At 51.5% G+C, this 21,161-nt stretch overlaps 2 protein-coding genes across 3 annotated transcripts; one reads left to right on the top strand and one right to left on the bottom strand.

The window, feature by feature from the left end:
• Nucleotides 1–1,131: 1,131 nt before the first annotated feature.
• MAD1L1 (mitotic arrest deficient 1 like 1) lies at nt 1,132–14,359 on the bottom strand. 2 transcript variants are annotated; one of them, XM_078867152.1, is made up of 18 exons: nt 14,084–14,359; nt 13,187–13,371; nt 12,332–12,472; nt 12,025–12,201; nt 11,048–11,172; nt 10,783–10,864; nt 10,354–10,484; nt 9,781–9,895; nt 8,835–8,896; nt 7,920–8,006; nt 7,084–7,228; nt 6,462–6,602; nt 5,920–5,976; nt 5,344–5,426; nt 4,117–4,207; nt 3,456–3,678; nt 2,564–2,754; nt 1,132–1,899 (listed from the first exon to the last, which is right to left on the bottom strand). In XM_078867152.1, exons 2-18 carry the CDS (start codon nt 13,361–13,363, stop codon nt 1,723–1,725), a joined length of 2,205 nt encoding a protein of 734 aa, XP_078723278.1. In that variant the 5' UTR covers nt 13,364–13,371; nt 14,084–14,359; the 3' UTR covers nt 1,132–1,722. The 2 variants fall into 2 exon arrangements, with proteins under 2 accessions (XP_078723278.1, XP_078723280.1); XM_078867154.1 differs by having other exon boundaries at nt 13,208–13,371.
• Nucleotides 14,360–14,771: 412 nt separating this feature from the next.
• Nucleotides 14,772–20,956, top strand: CHST12 (carbohydrate sulfotransferase 12). The gene is made up of 3 exons (XM_078867151.1): nt 14,772–15,115; nt 18,235–18,389; nt 19,312–20,956. The coding sequence occupies exon 3, from the start codon at nt 19,366–19,368 to the stop codon at nt 20,701–20,703; it is 1,338 nt and encodes a 445-aa protein (XP_078723277.1). The 5' UTR covers nt 14,772–15,115; nt 18,235–18,389; nt 19,312–19,365; the 3' UTR covers nt 20,704–20,956.
• Nucleotides 20,957–21,161: the final 205 nt, after the last annotated feature.

Genomic DNA, 21,161 nt, shown 5'->3' with positions numbered 1-21,161 from the left:
CCCACCCGGATTACGCCCATTTCCCGCCCCCTTAGTGTCACGTGACGGAAGGTCTCTCCCCCCCACATCGTCACGTGATGTCCAGCCGTTTCCCCCCCCCACCGCCCCCTCCCTATAACATCACGTGACGTGGGGCAATCATGTTGCACCTCCATCGCGTCACGTGATGTTCGTGAAACCCCCCCCCAAACATCACGTGACGCTCGCTGGGTTGATTTGTGGGAGGTCAGAGGTTAATAAGCGAAACGGATTAGGACTTAAAAGGCGGATTTTTTTTAACGAACCAGATATTCGTCAGTTTAAATCGATTTAAATATCAATTGTGTGTGTACCTGTCGTGCACTGAAGTGTTTGATTGCGATTCGGTTTTCGTGAGGTCAAGTTAATTTAATTGCGTGACGTCACGACGCACGTGGCGAGTTTTGACGTCACGACGCAAGCATCTATTTTTGTGACGTCACGACGCACGCATATATTTTGTGATGTCACGACGCACGCGTCAATTTCGTTCGATCGGGAGTTTTTTTTTTATTACGCGGTGACTTCTCAACGTACCGGACTTTGCGCGCGCTATTAATTAACAAAATACTACCCAATCTCAACACTTTCGTAAACAACAGTAGCCTAAAAAGCGAAATATATAAAAGGCGACGTTTCTAGCAATGGCCCTTCTTCATAGCACATGGGGGGAAAACACCAAAAATGAAACATATCGGCATACATTTATTTGTACAATACAGTAGTTTATTTATCATGGATGTGAACTTAAAAAAATGTAAAATATCTGTTCCGTGGAATTTGGTCAACCAGGGCCCTTGAAACGCCTCTCATCCACGTTCCGCTATTCTGCTTTATTCACTTGATTACAAACTCTTCAAACCAACCAGAAAAGTTAATGTACATGTACTTCGACACCCAATGAGCCTTCTGCTTGATCGTAAATAGCATTAAAATATACTGTCATTGAATTGCAAGTACAGCACTGTATCGCCGTTATTCACTTTCAAGTTTTTGGTATTAATTACCTGTAAATGCAATTGAAAGGTACAGTAGTAATGTATTATTTGCAGTATGCCGGGCATTCCACCCCCCCCCCCCCCCATAACTGGAGCGACTCCCCCAAATCTGGCTCCGAGCGGTTTTACTGCCCTTCCAGATTACTCCCCCCACCACCCCGATCCACTCAAAGGTTCATATCATAGCCAGATACATCGAACAGATATTTGGAAGATCTGAGGCTCGGTTACGAAGAGTACATGAGAGGTGCTTTGTTGTACTGCGAAAAAAATAGTACTCGACATATACTGGATAAAATATGACTTAAAAACAGCAGCAGCAGCAGCAGCAAAAAGTGGATCATGCCTGCCAATGAACACAACGCATAGGTCTGCCTAGACTTCGTGTTAAAATCCAGCGAGAACTTCCACCAACTCAGGGTGATTTGCTGCAATGTTTTATTGCCAGTATATGCACCGGAATGGCTAAACCATGAAGCAATTGGGGCATGTGTGCGGCAGGTATTGGGTATAATCCGGGCAGGAGTGGGGCAGTTGAAACAGGTGTGGGCAGGTGTTGGATATTAGCGGGGCATGCACGGGGCAGGCACGGGGCAGGATTGTTCGGCAGGTATGGGGCAGGAGTGGGAGAGTTTAAGCAGATGGTAGGACATAATTTGGGCAGAAGTGGGGCAGTTGTGAAACAGGTGTGGGCAGATGTAGGGCATTATTGGGGCAGGTGTTGGGCGAGGGACATGGTGGGGCAGGTCTGCCGGCTGAAGAGCTCGAGCGTGATAGCGCTCAGGAACACCGGGATGCTCTTCTGCTGGTGCAGGTGCAGACTGATGAGGTCTGACAAACCTTGCGAGAACTCCGTTTCCAACAATTGCATCTGCCCTGCGTTCTGCGGACACGTCAAGAAGTAATGACAAAGATGGGGGGGGGAGGGGGGGGGGAAGGGAAAAAGAGGCAAAGGGAAAGAAGAGAGACGCAAGGGGATATTGTTGTCACACATGTCACACTCGAGACAAGCTGGGGTTTTACAATAATTATGACGATTATGGCACATTTATCCAGGAGTGCACTCTATGACTTTACATCTTATTTACAAGAGGGATTTTGGGGTGGCAACAAAAACTACACAACGGAACCCATCGCTAAAACATAAGTGTGCAATCACCCCTAAAACGTGCACAACAAAAGAACAATTTTGTGAAAGGCTCCATTATCAACTCACCCACCAAGAGAGCCTAACATTCAAAGCAAAGCTCTACAAATCTACACATGCGGTGTGTGGTGATCCTGACTTAAGTGTTTGGGCTGCGAACAGACACCACCAGCCAAACCAGCCCATCTCTGCTGAAAAACAACAACAAGTTCTGCAGCCAAACTGTACCCCCCAACCTCCATCCCTAATGCCAACCCCAGCCATTCCCCTTTTTTGTCACACATGATTAGATCACGCCCATAAACACACCCAAATGCCATGCCCCCTGAGCCCCATGACCGATTCTAAATTGCGGCAGCACTGCTCGGTGCGTACGCTGCACCGACCACACGGCGCACACCTTAAAGAGGAGGTAGTCGTTCTCCCTCTCGGCGTACATGGACGAGAGCTTGTACTGTCCCTCGGTGGAGCCGTCCATCTTGTATCCTGTGAGCGAGTAGTAGGCGTTCCGGAACTCTTGAATCTTCATCTGGAACACCTCCTTCAGACGCAGGTTCTTCAGTTCTGCACTCTCAAGCTGCTTCCTGAGATCTGCATCGCCGTGGGGAAAAGAAAGCGTCTCGGTCATTGCATTGTTTTGCTTAGTTACGCTTGAACCATACTCTCAGCATGGCATTCTTCACTTAATGCAGTGGTTTCTCAACCTTGCCCACGCCTCTCGTCAATGCGGCGTCAATAAGCATTTGTTTTGTCTCGTGTCTAAGTGTGTTTTTTGTCACATCGGAGCCCTCCCGTTCCCCGCGTACATTGGAAATTTCTCCTGCACAATATCCATGCGGCAGCCTGTACCCCTCCCTGGCAGAAGCCCCCATCCAATCAACACCCAGCATGACAAGGCTAATGCTTGTGATGATGTTCATCACGTCCTGCGACACAAGTGGGAACAGAGGTGATACTTTTTTGCAACTGTAATTTTGAATTATCTGGTGAGTTGAGTAATCGAACTGACAATAGACTAATCGACTATTTAAAATAATTGGACAACAGTAGTGATGGATAGACCCATATGGGAATGGCATCACGCTGACCTGACTAAAGTGCTATAATGTCACACTCAACCCCAAGCTATGAAGTCTCATGAATGCAACTTTAAACTTACATTGGACAGTCGAATAATTGAACCGAATACCAGCAGTAATACATCTACTCCAGAGCTCCGCTCTCGTTTAAACGCTTTCTGCCGTGCGCGTCTCGGGCGCCAGCAACGACGTGTGCGCTTCCGCTCCTGTTACCAGCGATGACGCGAGAGGGCAGGGCGCTCTCCGAGTCGCCGGGCTGCTCGGGGAGGGCGGCTGTGGCGACGGCGCCCCCCTGCTCCAGCTGGCGCACGCGCTCACGCAGGCGGTCGCACTCGTCCTGCAGCCGCAGCAGCTCGTTTTTGTGCTGCTCCTGGGCCGCTGCGAGCGGGTTCATCTTCATCTGGAGCACGCGCGTGTGCCTCGGGTCGTAATCTCCCTACGCCGGTGCCACCGCAACATGGGGAGGGAGGATGAGGGGGTCAGGGGCGACAGTTCGTCACCATGAGGATTTGCAGAGAATGATCCGGTAACCCCCAAATGTGTTGCATCACATTTCAATTACAGTATTTCAATGACCTGCTACAGCCTAGCAAAGGGGATTCCTGCACCCAGCAAGACTCTTTCGAACCCAACAAATTAGCCAATCAGCCACGAGTATAATACCTGACCCCTTTCACGAACCAACTATCCAAGCAATCACTAACGCTTTTACTTACCCCTAACGATAACCAAGTAGAAAACCAGCCACGCGTACTCGGCTTTCCACTGACCCCGAATCATAACCCCTAAATCCACTTGGGGTACTTTGCCTGGTCCAATTTCCACTCTTTGTTCCCTCTTCAGGTGTTGTGTGCTCCCAGTGCTGCCGCCCCACCTGGAGGCTCCGCATCTCCAGCCTCATCTCCAGCACGCCCTTTTCCTCCGTCACGGTGTTCAGCTTCTCCTGGAGGTCTTCGATCTTCTTGCTGCACCGGGACACATGAGTGACACATTTCCGATTAAACCACCTGCTGGGCATTAAAGATTAATAAAAATGTAACAAATAAAAAATGTGTATTGTATTAGCCTTCGTCATTTTATTGACGGAGCTAAAATTACCATATGGGCTCACTCGGTAAAAATGGGTTTAACCCCGAGACGGGAAGTGAAAATGAAGGAAACATCAGCAATTCATCGCAACACTTACCACGATAGCAGAAACATAAACAGTACACTTACAAAGCATCTATACACCGTGCTGGTAAGCCATTTGGGTAAATTCTAACTCAGCGGTCGGGAACCTATGGCTCGCGAGCCATATATGGCTCTTCCAGTGATGGCATATGGCTCCCAGACAATTTTGAGTTGAAAAAATAAAAAAAAATCAGTTTGGAACTGATTTTTAAATACTTGTGATATTGCTTAATAATACTGTGTCATTTTAAAGTAAACAGAAATTCGTTTTGAAGATAAATTTCACGGGTCACGCCTGCATGAAGCTCAACCTCACCACGTATGAACCAGACTACAAGGCCATCAGCAAAACCATGCAGCACCAGAAGTCGCATTAAAAGTAAGATATATTTAATTTATTATACTTTAAAAATACTATATGGCTCTCAATGAAATATATTTAGAAATATTTGGCTTTTATGGCTCTCCCAGTCAAAAAGGTTCCCGACCCCTGTTCTAACTGAATAGATGTTTTCTTTGCTTTACAATGCGTTTGAAAAATAAAAGTTGACATTTGTAAAAGGTTACTGAACGTAATTTTTCCCCCCCAGATATTTCCATGTCATCCGATTAGACGAGTAACGGAACCGCTAATGGGCAGAGCAATCGTTCACATCACCAATCGGATATCCTAGCTCTTACTTCTCAAGTGCGCCGGTTTCTGCCATGTCCCGCTGACCGGGGAAGGTGCACGCGCCCGCTCACCACAGCTGAATCTAGATTTGAAGCTTTCGTGACTGCAGCAATGTATACTCTTTGGTTCTTTCGGTAAAGTCACGTAGGTATAAAATAAATCGAGACGTTTCGATTGCAACACAAGCAATCGTCATCAGGTGGGAAAACCACAGCGAGAATTTTTTCTTTGCTGAAGTGAGAGAGAGAGAATCACCACAGCTGGTCGGCCTCGTCCCGCGAGAAATCCCTGGCGGCCGCCGACACCCGACTGCGCTCCACAGCCAAGTCGGCCTCCAGCTGCAATCACAACCACGGTCCCCCGCCCGTCCGTCGTCAACATTCGACAGGCAACGATTTATCTACTCAAATTAATTCTTTCGCTCATGATACGTGCGTCTATTTAGGGTGACGAAGAACGACTGCAGAAACGAGACAGAACATGTAAATATACGTAAAACAATGCAAACGAGATGGGGAAAAATACGAGACAAAAATAGTAAGATTTTTGGATCAAAATTGCGACTCGCAAGTAATGACACGTTATCGAATCACCGGATGAGTGAATTAAATTCCGAATCGGAATCAACGTCAGGCATTTTCAACGATCAGGTATGCATGCTGATTGTCGCCAAGTGCATCCCATGTGTGATTATTATTTAAATTATAATGCGAATCAGCCCCTTGTTTCGTTTCATAGACAATTCTCAATAGACTAGCCTAACATCCCGCGCAGAGTGCAGAGATTTGGCGATATTTTCGAAAATATAAATCTTGGTCACCACACGCTCACCTTCTGAGCTTTCAGCTTGTAGTTAAAGGCCTCCATCTTCGTTGTTCCCAGCTGCTTCTAATCAACCATAAACATCACGTTATCAGCAATCAGGATGAAAGGGAGTTATGACAAGCCTTGATCGCAAACAACTGCCACCGCAACCACCATCACAACCATCACCTGCGTGGACATAATTCCCATGTGGACATCATCACCTTTGCCACCACCATCTCCACCACTGTCACCTCTTTCAAAGCCACCACCTCATTCAATAACACCACCATCCTGCCCACTATCACGCCCTCCACCACCAGCGCTCCCACCTTCTTCACCACCACCTCCTCCACCACCACCATCTTCTCCACCGCCACGACCAAATCCACCTCCATCACCATACCCTTCTCAACACCACCACATCCACCACCATAACAACCATCTCCTTTACCACCAGATCTTCCACCAGCACCTCCTCCACCATCACCATATTCCCCACCACCAACTCCAGACCCAACACCACCACCACCACTCTGCTCTCCTGTTTTCCAGTCGCCCCGCTCTACCTCGAGTTCCAGGGTATGGACGTTGACGCGCTGCGCTGTCGCCTCCGCCTCGCGCACGCGCTGGCTCAACTGGGTGGTGAAGCCCGTGGTGGTGGTGACCTCATCGTACGAGTCCAGGATGCCCCTCATCCCATCCCGCTCCTGCATGTCGTGCGCAGCCCCCCACAAGAAGACAAAGATCCCCCCGTGTAGCATTAACAGACCGTTGGGGCAAGCGCTGTTAGCGAGTAGCACCTTTTAAGGCCGGCACGGCACACGAAGGGGTGGGTGGCCAGCAGTGACGATGTTTACACACCGTACCAGGTAGTCATTTGCAGTTGAGTCGACCTAGGGGAGACCCAGCACTGGTTCAGATAACCGTTACTGGTATGGGTGGCCGTAAGCAGGAATGGAACTTGGGTAACCGGGTCTGTAGTGCAGCGTGCTAGCTTCTACACTAGTGCTCCCATTACTATCCAATTTGTGAAATATGCACACGTACCGAATCGTGTTCACTATTATTAATCATCAAGCAGTGGATTTACCAAAGCCGATAGTGATAATGGAGGGTGGTTTAGCTATATTCTGACAAGATGGAATAGATATTCATATAGACTTTATTTTTCTGCCTGAGTGAGCGGACCCGAGTAAGCAGCATGCATCGTCGCTGCAGGTTCTGCGCGTGGTGATCTGCCTGCTGCTTGCGCTCCACCGCCTCGTGCAGCTGCGCCGTCAGGCGGATCTTCTCCTCCTCCAGCCGGTGGCGGTTGCGCACCGCGTCACGCACGCTGCACGCGCAACAGAAGCGACGCGACTCGACGTGAGGGATGTGCGACAGACGTACGTCCGTGCTTAAGCATGTTGAACTTCTTTCGCACCGTACAGAGCCAACAGTGCTGCTCTGACCAAGAAATGCGGGACGTCACCAGCGATTGATAGTAAAAGAGAGCAGTGTTAGTTTAGGTCGTGGAGTTAGTGACGAATATACTCTGCAATAGGCCGTTTTATGTGGGTCAATAATGACCGTGAGTGGATGAATCATCAACCACGAATATGACTACAACTACGACCACCCACCACATTCCAAAGCGAGACCGACTATGACGAGGTGAAACTAACGAGTCTGAATGAAGAGGAAGGCATAAGATCACTTAGTAACGTTCTTAGAAACAGTGGACTAAGTGGCTATATATGTGTATAAAAGCATTTACTGAGTTCACGGTTTGTCTGATCTGATGTTGGGGTGAGAGAAATTATGCACCTCTCACACCAACATTTAATAACAAAGAGCGGACTAAACGTTTAAATGCTTTCATCAACTGGACTTTACAGAATGGCTACATGAAATATTCACAGATCAAGACTTGACTAGAATTCCACAGGTTGTCAGCACATAAAATAATGTGCTGACTACATTAACAATGAAAGGAAGAGCCGGCCGGAGTTTCGAGGGCAGAATGGGGTGGGCTCGCAACTTACGTGGCACCCATGCTGGAGTTCTTCTGCGCCTGCAGCAACTGCTCGTGCTGCAGCAAGCTCAGCTGCCTGTTCAAATCGGTCGGATTCCTGACAAACAACAACAACAACAAGTGCTGTTTACTGGTGAGCGTCACGGCAACGTTGCTGCAAGACTCGCGCGAGACTTGGTGCGCTCTGGAGGAATCATCATCGTCGTCTTCACTTCCATATTTATACCGTGTCTCCCGTAAAAGTACATTCCAAATCCCGAAGCGTCTTGTGGCACGGGATTCCCGGTGGCAGCTGACTCTGTGCGGCATAAGGTTGACGCAACATTGGCCCGCAAGTGGGCATTAGTCTGCTAGTAGGGGGGCGATGTTGCGATGTGGCTTCCCAATTAAGTAACTTGCAAGTACACTATGAGACCTCCTTTACCAGTGGCAAAATATAGTAATAGGTTTTTACCCTTTCAACTGGTACAAAACTGACACCTTTATACAAGGCATCATGTTTGCAATAACCACAACACAAGCAGTCAAAATGCAGACAAAAAGAAACAACTCTGATGACGATGCATATCATTATCATCATCAGAGTTGTTTCTTTTTGTTTGCATTTGACTGCTTGTGTTGTGGTTATTGCAAACATGATGCCTTGTATAAAGGTGTCAGTTTTTGCACCAGTTGAAAGGGTAAAAACCTATTACTATAACTTGCAAGTAATTTATCAAAATTTTACCAGTGTTGTATGGCGAAGGCTCTCTGATGGGGAGGATGTGGGACAGACACATCACAGGGTAACACATGCCCGCATACGCAGGGAATGCAGTGATGAATATTTCAGTGAGTCAGGCCGCTTGGGCGAAGCCCATTAGTGAGCGGTTGTTGATGACTGCCGGAGCGATGCATGAGGTGGTGAGGTACGCGGGGAGCTTACTTTGCCTTCATGCCGGTGACCTGATCCAGCGACTCCCAGGTTTTCAGCTTATTCTGTAAATCCTGGAACAAGAACCACAGAAAATCTTCATGGTGGCACTGGCGCCGACCCTGGCCCGAGGTAACAACCGGCCGAGGTTAAGCGATGAATGTCGCAGGCTAGCGAGTAGCCACGTAATAAATGTCATCATAGTAACCAAACCGCGTGGCCGAATATTCAGGTTTTATAAAAATTTGAACGATGGTGCAAACGAGACTATAGACATGAGATATAGCACCAAATGAGATAAACTAAAAACAAGATAAAAAAAACAAAAGGCCGCTAGCCTGTGCAGCAAGCCATCTCGGGTGTCTCAGAGCCTCATGCCTTAGCAGCTTTGGGGGCGCATTGGTGCAGCCATGATACGGCAATGCGCCATAAGATATAAATATCTATGATAATAATATAATCGTATAAATCATTGTTACATTGTGATTAATGTTGCTCTTTTAAAGTTCTGTAATATTCATTTCTGACTAAATATTTCGATAAAATGTCGAACTAAATGGCGCCAACGACTTGACCAAAGCATCCAATACAACTAAAACACACTGCGTCGCTGCGCTGTCTACATTCGTCATCCTCGTAGCGAACAAAGACGTTCACTGCATCGCGCGCTTTCGGATCCGGTTCTGCGGCCGTCTGGAACGCTCTGCCTTCCGACCGATATTAGGAAGCCACCGGAGCTGTGCACTTTTAAATCTAGATTGAAGACTCATTTCTTCAGAGTTGCTGCTTGTGTTTAGTTTGTTGTCATTTCCCCGCACCTCCGATTAACACGTTTGGCTACGTATGGCGAGAAGCAAGTTCAACAATAATACAATTGCTGGTGACCTCAGTGGCATGGCTCGTCAATGTGCAGTGGAAAAGCAAAGCCCTGCTTTCTACATAGCGGAGCCGCCCCCACCTCGTTCTCCACGAGCAGGTGGGCGTGCTGCTCCTGCAGCTGCTGGAAGCGCTCCGTCTTGGAGCGCAGGCTAAGCACCTCCTCCTTCAGCAGCGCCGTCTTCTCCTGTGTCTCTCTGCACACCGCACCAACCCATTGGAACGTTTGCTATTCGCGACCATTTCTCACAGCGCAAGGCAATATCGGAGGAGGCGCCATGTTTCACATGCACAATCTGCGGTAGTTTCACAGAAGGGGGCGATGTTGTAAGTGTGCGTTATTTACAATTGAGCAGTTTGCTGTTCAGTTTTGAAATGTCAAATTCAGATCGCGAAGAACAAGGCCGACTCTTTTTCGGATTTATGGACAATGCACCCGCAGTAACAACCATAGTATTTACGGACAACGCGCCTGCAGTAACAAACAAAACCGCTACGGGTCTTGAACCGCGAATCTCTGCAATAAGTGGTTAAAGGTGCAACCACTCGGCCATGTCGCTTCAAAATCGTCATCGGAAGCAGGTGGCCGAGTGCCACAAGAGCGCGTGCGGAAGGAAGCCGCTGGCGCGACAGAGCCGCCAGCGCTGCCGCTTACCGATGGTAGCGGATTTCTTCCTGCAGGGCCTTGTTCTGCTTCTCAGCGTCCAACAGCCGCGTCAGCTGAGAGCGCATGCTCCGCACCACCACCGTGTCCTCCTCCATCTTGTGCAGCTGCTGCTCCAGGGACTGGTAAAGCGCGGACAGCCCACCGTTACTCCCACCGTTACCCCCCACCGTTATCCCTCACCGTTATCCCTCATCGTCATCCACAGTGGGGGAGAGTGGCCGTTCACAATGAAATTGTCAGTGACCTAGGTCACTCTAGCAAATGAGACAAGACTATCCCGGTGTCTTCTCACCTGGTTCAACAAATAAACTTGTGTCCTGACTATGAGAGTTGTTGTGACACGCCGTCTGATTGAACAGGCATGTGTAACGAATTATCCCCCAGCATGCCTTGCTGCTTACACACATCGCTGCCCACCTTATTCTTGAGCTCCAGCTCCACGCACTGGGTCTGCACCCCTTCCAACTCGCGAACTTTCTCCTTCGCCTCCTGGCACAGTCTTTGGTGGGTGGGGGGCGGGTGGGGGTACGGGGGAATAACATGACGTCCAGGTCGAATCGCAAAACTCCACTCGGCACAAAATCGCACTCATCTCCCAAGCGCTGCGCTCGAGACCGGACAACGGCGTTCGACACAAACGAGCGCACTCGGCCAGGCGGCCACGACATCGCCGTGCCCGTACCGCTCTTGCTCGTCCAGACGACTCTGGGCCTCGTCGCGGTCCGAGGACAAGATTGTCATCTTCATGTCCGTGTTCATCAGCGCCCTCTGCAGATCCAGCACGTTCGACTCGGCAACGTTCAGCTTCTGCTCGCCACACCACGCCGCGCGAAAGGAGACGCCTTACGGTATGACCGGCCAGGTGGTTGTACAACTGTAAGGGATCTGCGAGCCACCCTCACGCACACGCACCACACAGACATGAAATCTCCGCACTCAGTATAACACGCACGGGAATACACGATACGGGGGTCAAGGGCTAGAGGGCACTGACGTCACCCGGACCAGGCGTGCTAGATGTGGATGTGTATTGGGAACGAGGGCGGAGATGGAGGGGTTAAAAGGGGCTGTGGGACGCGTGTTCGGGGTTGGTTTTGGAACGAGTGTTGCTGTGCGAAATCACTTTGGCTTACTATGCCCCCACTCGGACTGCTGCATGTACATCTCGTCTTTCTGAAGGGCCTCGGTCCCCCAACAACATCCTGGAACTCGTGTGGCCCTGGCTGCCCCTTGTCGTTTGTGTTGGGCCCCGGTTGCTTCATCCCAAGCTGTGCTGCAGTGATGTTCTGTTGCGAGATATTGGCACCTCGCCTGGTATACAGGAGGTCATGGGTTCGATCCCAACCCTGACGCCTGTATATTTGGAGTTTGGATGTTCTCCCCGAGGTCATGTGGATTTTTCTCCGGGTCCTCCGGTTTTTCCCTCCACATTTAGAATCAACATGCGTTTAGAGTGATAATGGTGTGAATAGTGAGTGTAATGATGATCCAATTGATTTTATAAGCGCTGAACGCCGTCCTGTCGTCCGCCTAGTCGTCTATGGCGTGGTATACACAACATCTACACAAAATGCATACATAACGAATTAAATAGTAAACTTAAGTGCGCTGGAAGTTTCGCCAGCAAGGGTGAACGAGCGAGGAGCCATCGCGCTTTACCTCCTGCGTCTGCAGCAGTTGTTCCTTATCTTTGGTGAGACGCTGGATCTCGGCGTTGCAGCGGCGATGAGAGGTGGCGGCGACGGTGGCCGCCTCCAACTGGGCCTGCAGTTCCGCCTCGCGCTCCTGTGCATGCTTCAGCTTCAGCGCCAGCTCTCGGTTCTTGCTCAACTCGCGCTGCAGACACACACGCACATGCACGCACCACGCGCGAATCACGCACGAATTAATGTGCAGGAGCGTGCGTGAGTGTGAAACCTCCGAGACGGGAGCTGCCCCACCCTGCTGTTCCTCCCCGCCGTGTCACCTCGTAGTTGCAAGTGCTGGTTTTCAGCTCCAGCTCCGTCTCAATGCGTGCTCGCTTGGCCGACAGAGACAACTTCTGGTTCTCGCACTCCAGGTGGTAGAGCTTGGACTTGAAGTGGCTCTGGTCCACCTGCTCCTCCATCTGCGCGCGTGTGCGAATCGAGGCGCCGTTGGCACCGTTAGTCTCAAGCAGCAGCACAGGCAAATGTTACCGGATATTCACCGGCTAAAACGATTCATCGATAGAAATCAACTCTTATAGTCACGACACAAGTTTATTTGTTTAACCAGGTGAGAAGACACCATAATAGCATCATCAGATAAATCTGGCTGTTGCCTGATGATGCCAGTTGTAATTACTAGCGAAACATCATACTCAGATTGTAAATATTGTGGAGGAGACCACGATCAGATTCACCCACATTTGGGCTACTAAGCGTTTCACTCTCGAAAACGGTGCTGAAACCATGACTGGCGACGATTGCTGGTGACAGTTGCTCTTAGGTGTCACGGCCTTAACAAGAGCCAAAGTGCCTCGGTGGTGAGATGTTAACTACCTCGCCTGGTATACAGGCGGTGGTGGGTTCGATCCCGATCCTGGCGCCTATAAATTTGGAGTTTGCATGTTCTCCCCGTGGTCGCGTGGATTTTTCCCTGGTTCCTCCGATTTTTCCCTCTATATTTAGAAACATGCATTTTCGAGTATTTGGCTGCTATAAATTTCCACATGATGATAAGCCACTTCATTGAGCTATCATTTGCGGCCAGGTCGTTTCTCACAAAGAGCTCCATAGCTCAGTGAGCCTTACCCGTTAAAATAAAAATAGTTTTAAATAGTTTTAGTTTAAAGTGGCACCGGCTGGGCTGGCAGTCGCACCTGCAGGCTGCGGAGGTACTGGTTCTGCAGGGCATTGCTGGAATTGGACAGGGTGGTGGTGTTGTTGTCGTGTGCGCTCAAATCCACTTGGGACAGGTAGCTGTGGAAGGAGTTCAGGACTTTGATCACCGTCGTGTTGTCCGCAGAGTCCTCCATGGCGGTGTCTGCAGGGCGAGAGGTACCAACGTGAGGGTAAAGCACACACGCATTTGTTGGCTGTGGTTAGTGTCGTTGGTGTTCTCACGTCGTGATTTAATTGAGTTATTTTCATTTCTTATTTTTTTTATTATTCTTTTACCTACGTGACTTTACCGAAAGAACCTAAGAGTATGAATCCTTGCAGTCACGAAAGCTTCATATCTAGAATGGTGCACTGCATTAACCAAACGCAGTTTCTTGTGGTGAACGTGAAAGCCAACATGCTCTCTCATAATATACGATGCGTCGTCTTTGAAACAGATTGGCCTACACCAGAGACGGCCTACAACAGGGCCCAGTCTCACTGCCAGGGTCAGCAGGGCATCTTTATTTGCATGCTCACCAGTTAATGCAGTACTTGATTCCTTTCAAAAGGTTTCTATTTGGCGTTCGAACATCTTAACACGACCGTCGCATTGTCAGAAAGGGTAAAACCCCATTCATTATTCGTCTGCCACACTGTGATACCGGAAAAACAAAGTTCCCGTGGAGTTAAGCACCTGTGTCTAAACTTCTTTCGCACCGTACGGAGCCAACCGCGCGACTAGTAACGGCGGGCTTCGGGTTGACAGAAGCCTTCGTCCGACGAGTGGAGAAACCACGACCGACTTGACCGACGACGACGAGAGTCACGAAGGAAGACCGGCGACCGTGCATTCGTTCGCCATCGCAAGTTACCTGCGGGGAACGAAAGAGGCCTCGGGAAGGCGCCGCCTCCACGCCGCGGCCTTCAACTGACGGCTCGCTTAGACGCGACCGCTTTGAGCGACTTGGCGCAACTTGGGAGTACGCCCGACCCGCTACTCATTAACGGATTAAAATCTGGGCTTGTTGTTGTAAAGACAAACGACGATAAACAACAACAAACAACAAACAACAACAGCTGCTGCTGCTGCTCGCAACGACAGCGTTGGCCTTGCGCGCCCAAAATAGCGGCCGCGCGGTGTCTGCTGGGAGATCCTCACCCCGCCCCCTTCCCCCCCTTTCCCCCCTCCCCCTTTTCCCCTTCCCCCCTCTCTCCTCCCCACTGATGTATACGTCAGCTGAGTGTCACGTTGACTGTAATTGGTTCAAGAAAGTCTGCCGATGAGACACTGAATGTTGAAACTGGTCCTGAGTTTGGTCGGTGGGGGGGAGGGGGGGTCGGTGGGGGAGAGGGGGTACAGGGGGAGTCGGTGGGGGGGTCGGTGGGGGGGTTCGGTGGGGGGGGGGTCGGTGGGGGGGTTCGGTGGGGGGGGGTCGGTGGGGGGGGGTCGGTGGGAGGGGTCGGTGGGAGGGGTCGGTGGGGGGGAGGGGGCACAGGAGGAGTCGGTGGATGCGATGGGGGGGGGTCGGTGGGAGGAGTCGGTGGGAGGAGTTACCGTGACGTCACCTCCGAGCGCTCTCGAGCTGTCTAGGACGCCGGTGACGATCTCCCGCGTCACGGGGCCGCATTTGATTTTAATTCTTCTTCAGAACGCGCTCGGCCGCATCTAATCCTGCAACAAATATCCCCACCCTCTCGCTCTCTCCATCTCTCAGTCTCTCTCTCTCTCTCGCGCAACAACCTCAACAACCAGCTGCCGTGTGAAGTCCAAGCCAAGCGTTGCCCCCGGGATCTTTCAGCCTTCGAGGTTGGGACGTTGACCAACGATGGCGGTGGCGGTGGCGACGGCGGCGGAGGAGACGCGAAGCGACCCGGAACCACGGCCTCTGTTCAAGCGGCGCACGGTAACGACGGAGGGCGGCGTGGGGACGACGGGGTATGGGGGAGAGATCACTCCAACTCTGGAACTCGCACGGACCTCCCGAGCCGAACGTCAGGCGCGTCCGTGCGGACCAGGAGCTTGTTGTCAAGGGTTGTATCTACTACGTACGTGTAATTGGGTGGGTTGTGTGTGCGTGCCGAGTGGTGTGTTTGTGGGTGTGTGGGTAGGTAGGTGGGTGGTGTGTGTGGGTGGTTAGGTGTGTGGGTGGGTTGTGTAGGTGGGTGGTTATATTGGTGGTGTGTGTGTGGGTGGTGTGTGTGTGGGTGGTGTGTGTGTGGGTGGTGTGTGTGTGTGGGTGGTGTGTGTGTGGGTGGTGTGGGTTGTGTAGGTGGGTTGTGTAGGAGCGTGCCGAGTGGTGTGTGTGGGTAGGTGGGTGATGCGTGTGTGGTTTGTGTGTGGGTAGGTGAGTGGGTGGTGTGTGGGTAGGTGTGTGGGTGGGTGGTGTGTGGTGTGTGTGGTTTGTGTGTGGGTAGGTGGGTGTGGGTAGGTGGGTGTGGTTTGTTTGTGTGTGGGTAAGGTGTGTGGTTTGTGTGTGGGTTGGTAGGTGGGTGGTTTGTGTGTGGTTAGGTGTGTGTGCGAGTAGGTGTGTGGTGTGTACGTGGTGTGTATTTAAGTAGGGGAGCGGTGGTGTAGTGGTTAGCGCGCTGCGCTAGGAACCTGAGCGACCCGAGTTCGACTCCCGCTCACGGCCAACACCCAGTGACGATTATCTGCACCGGTCCCGGACCTCCCCTAGGTCGACTCGGCCTCAAATGAGCACCCGGCTCAGTGCGTGCACAATGTACGTGGCCTCAGTAATCGCCCCCCCCCCCCCACATTGTGTAAGAGCGCAGAAGGGTGGTCGACACATCTTCGCCTAGATATAAGGAACGAAACAGGAAGACTTCTCCACAAATCTGGCTGTCGCCTGATGAAGCTAGTTGTAATTACTGGTGAAACGTCGTACTCGGATTGTAAATGTTGTGGCTTGGCTCTCTAACACACCGGTGTTGCTGTACTAGTACACTATACACTACACTACACACTACTGCTGTACTAGTATACTACACTATACACTACAATATACACTACACTACACGCTAGTGCTGTACTAGTGACGAATTGGCCACGTTCTGTTTACGTGACAACCCTTACTAGTTGGCTGTGTCGGGTGGTGGCGGGTTTTAACGATACATTTATATATTTACGCGATCAAACCCAAACACCTCTCGTATAAATTGTCAAGTGTTTATTCCCATTTTCTGTCTAGGTTGTCTACAACTGCGTCGCTTTTCCACGTTGTGCAGTATTCGCTTTGCAAGCACTCACCGGTTATCATTTGTAAAACCCATTTTCGTTGGGGCCCCCATGCAATCAGTCGTACATGACGATGACAATACGTTGAATCACTAAACAGTACGCAGTGTAACCAGAGGTCGCAACCGGGTACCCGATACCCGTACCCTACCCGATACCCGGCTACCCATACCCGGCCAGGTACGGATACCCGTTTGCGACCCTGGTGCGGCCGGGTACGGGTAAGGAATCAAAACCCGTTTGCGACCCTGGTGCGGCCGGGTACGGGTAAGGAATCAAAACCCGTTTGCGACCCTGGTGCGGCCGGGTACGGGTAAGGAATCAAAACCCGTTTGCGACCCTGGTGCGGCCGGGTACGGGTAAGGAATCAAAACCCGTTTGCGACCTGAGTGTAACTGCTTTTCTCTGGGGTCTAAATACAGGTTATCGGGAAGGCCCTGCATTTGGGATGTTTTGGCCAACACCGATTATTTAAGCCGTTGTTAACTATGGGAAGAAACCGGAGTACCTTGCAGAACGGGGGGGGGGGGGGGTTTGAGATAGTTACACATTGAAATCGAAAGGCACCCGAGTCGGGAATCGAACCCAGGTAACTTATTGCCACGAGGCACAGGTGTTGTTAACCACTGCGCAGCTCCGACAAAGAATCCCATAATATGAATATGAATTGCAGGCGCAGTCTGCTGCACGATCCATACCCGATGTTGAGGTGACGTCTCCATCGCCAATTAGAAGCAACCTCCCCTACCCCCCGTCCCTCCATATGTTAGCGTTTTAATTGACCTGGCAATGAAGGTCACGCGTGGTAATTAGAGCAGTAGCACACTTGCAGGATGACTTTGGCACTCTGGGGCCACAGACACACGGGCCTCCGTTCAGTTGGAGGGTGTTTGCGTAGTACATTTTTCATAAACCAATACTAACATTTTCTTGGTTCTTTCGGTAAAGTCACGTAGAAGGGAAGTAATAAAATAATAAAAATAAAACATAATAAAATGAAATAAAATAGTGAGAATTATTTCATTTTATTATGTTTTATTGTTATTATTTTATTACTTCCCTTCTACGTGACTTTACCGAAAGAACCAAGAAGATGAATCCCTGCAGTCACGAAAGCTTTAAATCGAAATTCAATACTAACATTTTCACGGTTTTTTTTCTATTTGAAAGGTTCCTTATATTTTTTGCCAAAATAAAAGATTATTTTCGCAAAAAATATCAATGTTGAAATAACGTCGGAAATACTGGAACGTCTGTGAAAAAGAGCTTTCACAGCTCATCGGAATCCTCCAGTATAAATAAAAAACTCTTTGACTTTCAACTTGGAGAGGGGGTACACGCTTGGACTTCATAACGAGAGACAGAGAAGCACGTGGATGAGAGAACACAGACAATCTAATGACATCAAACTGTGTTGAAAGAAGAAAAGTCAGTGGGATTCGGGCAGGACACGTCTTGGCTGGCATGGATGGTGGCCGGTGGTCAAGAAGAATGACGGAGTGGCGGCCAAGGAATGGAACTCGCCCGAGACTACGTCCACCGGGGCAGATGTAGTGACGAGATCGAACTCGTGCTGCGGGCGGATTCTTGGGTGGATTGCTGAGCCACGGCACTTTTTAGTAGTTGGTGGCAGCTTGGGGCGGGGGAGGCTTTCATCTTACCGTGGCTGATGATGAGTCATAAAATGAAAGCGACAGTGAAGAGACACGAACAGACAGACGTGTGCCACGAAAACACCGCAACGCGTGATTTGATTTTTTTTCTCCTCCTGCTCCCTCCTTCCAGCCCGGGGAGTCACGGTTCGCAGAGAAATGAGCGGCGTGGCCCTGGGGAACACAGCTCGCATTCATGGTCGCGGTGACACTGGCATCGCTGTGCCACTTCCCCCCCCCTTCACGCCCTGCGACTCCTTGTGCACGTGGCAGCAGCAGCTGACCGAGGTACGGTGGGTGGCGGTTGTGGTTGCTTCGGTGGGGCTGGTTGCGGTGGTTGGAGGGTTTCTGGTGGTGGTGGCGTTCGAGTGCTGGTTGTGGTGGTTGTAGTGTTTCTGGTAGCACCAGTGGTTGCTGTGGTGGTTATGGTGGGTGTGTTGATTCTTGTAGTGACTGCTTTAGTGTTTGTGGCGCTGGCGGCACAGGTGCTTTGGTCTTTTTCTTCGTCCGTACGGCTGATGTAGATGCAGAGTAACAACTACAATTTCACATTCAGGTGGTCAAGCCAGACAACCGCCGTCAGGTGCAGCGCAGTGTATCGCTGGAATACAGCAGTTCTTCGGTGTTTGTGGTGGTCAGTGTTTTGATGGCCAGTGTTTTGGTGGTGAGTGGTGTGGTTATGTTGGTGTGCTGGGTTGCAGTGTTATTTGTGGTAGGTGGTTGTTTTGGTGGTGGTGGTGATGATGGTGTTTGTGGCAGTGGTTACCAGCATGGGGCCTCCCAGCCCACCAGATGTGGCGCCACTGAGTTTTGCCAGCCTTTATTTATACAAAACAGCACCTTGTTCGTAGACGCTGTTGCTTTAGCAAATGTTTTCCGATGCCTTGTTAAAAAGTTCTTAACTGAATGTTCTACCATTTGTTACACGTGTTCCAATGCGTGCTTGCACAGAACGCTGGCTGTAGTACTCATGCATTGTTTGCTTCAACTTTCTTGCTGTGGCTCTCACCAGAGGAGGGAGGGTGTCTTGTCACAATGGGTTCCCGCCATTCCGAACTATGTACGCTCCTGTGTGGGTGGTTACCATGCCGCTCGCCACAACGATCGTGCACACCCTGCATCCAAATCTCACCGCGCACGCACAAACGCACAACAAAGACGTGCACACGCAATCACACACACACTCTCCGCAACTCTGTGCGTTCCTCAGGCGAGCGGTTGAGCATGTGAGTGCCCGGCGCGCCCTGGCAGCACGCGCCCTGCGATGCCACGCGCCCGCAAGATGAGCTACTGGCGGGCGTGCTACGTGGCCGGCCTGGTCGCATCCGCCCTCACCGTCTTCCTCATCGTCTTCTACTGGGACGAGGTTGGCACCGTGCAGCTGTCTCTCCGCACCAGCCTCTTGGGCCACCACGCATCGCTGCCACCGCCTCCGCCAAACATTTCCGGCGTCAGGAGGAAGCCGACGAGATGGCACTCTGCCGACATCCAGCGGTTGCTCGGCGAGCTCAGGCTGTCCTCGGGCACGGCCGAGCGACGCCTGCAGGAGCAGCCGGCGCCGCCGCCCCCCGCGAAGACGGCGGTGGCGGAGGAACAGCGGAGGGCGGCCGCGGCCGCGGTGCTGAGCCAGGCCAACATCGAGGAGTGGGAGAGGGGCTACGAGAAAGAGGCGACGGCGGAGCCGGGGGCAGTGGACGACGACCGCCTGGCGCGCGAGCAGGCGCGTCGGCGCGCCCGGGTGCGTCACGCCTGCGACAGCCCCGACCTCATCTTTCAGGGCAAGAACCGGACTTTTGACGAGATTCCGAACCGCGAGCTCAAGCACCTGATCGTGGACGACCGGCACGGCACCGTGTACTGCTACGTGCCCAAGGTGGCGTGCACCAACTGGAAGAGGATCATGATCGTGCTGAGTGGCAGCGCGAGCAACAACGGCACGCCGTACGCCGACCCCATGGACATCCCGCCCGACGTGGTGCACCTCTCCTCCAGCCACCAGGTGTTCAACCAGTTCTGGAGGAAGTACGGCAAGTCGGGCAGGAGCCGCATGAAGGGGAAGCTGCAGCGCTACAAGAAGTTCCTGTTCGTGCGCGACCCGTTCGTGCGGATCATCTCGGCCTTCCGCAGCAAGTTCGAGATCCCGAACCAGGACTTCTACGAGGCGTTCGTGGTGCCCATGCTGCGCCAATACCAGAACGTGTCGGCGCCGCCGGCCACGGCCGAGGAGGCGCTGAGCGGCGGCCAGCGCCTCAAGTTCTCGAGCTTCGTGCAGTACCTGCTGGACCCGGCGACGGAGCGCGAAGCGCCCTTCAACGAGCACTGGCGGCAGGTGTACCGCCTGTGCCACCCGTGCCAGGTGCCGTACGACTTCGTGGGCCGGCTGGAGACGCAGAGCGAGGACGCGCCGTACCTGCTGCGGCTGCTGCATGCGCAGGACGAGCTGCGCTTCCCGCCGGGGTTTCTGAACCGCACGGACGACCGCTGGGAGGACCGCTGGTTCGCGGGAATCCCCCTCGACTGGAGGCAGCGGCTTTACAAACTCTACGAGCCGGACTTTGTGCTCTTTGGGTACCCCTACCCTCAGCAGCTCCTGCACGGCTGAGAAAATAAATTCCTACGCCGCCTTCCCCCCCCACACCCCTAACCAGGGAAAAACAAGGGTCTGTCACTTTAGTATTTTATTTTAAATGTACTTGTTTTCAATTTAAAGCATTTCATTTTATGCTTGAATTTCCGTGCGTGGGGTCGGGCCTCGGGTTTGAGTAATCGTGGGAGATCTTCCGTACGCCGTTGCTCGTGTAATCCGGGGTGCTTGGTTGAATGCGACGAAAATTAACGTCAACTCTGGGAAGAATGCCGACTCCGTTGTGCTTCCAAATAAATGAATAGCGTTGATGAATCCGGGGCTCCAGTTGCATTTCTTACGCAGCTGGCCAAAACCTCATGTCCGTCCCCCCCCCACCACTCTTTTTTTCATATCCTGTGGTTTTTGAAAAACTTCCTCTTGAACAGATTTGTATGTCACCGTGACAGCTTCTCGCCACGCTCACGTGGCGTTAA

This window comes from Lampetra fluviatilis, chromosome 23 (assembly GCF_964198595.1).
Source record: "Lampetra fluviatilis chromosome 23, kcLamFluv1.1, whole genome shotgun sequence".
Lineage (NCBI taxonomy): Eukaryota > Metazoa > Chordata > Hyperoartia > Petromyzontiformes > Petromyzontidae > Lampetra > Lampetra fluviatilis.
This window is presented reverse-complemented; position numbering and strand designations above follow the sequence as displayed.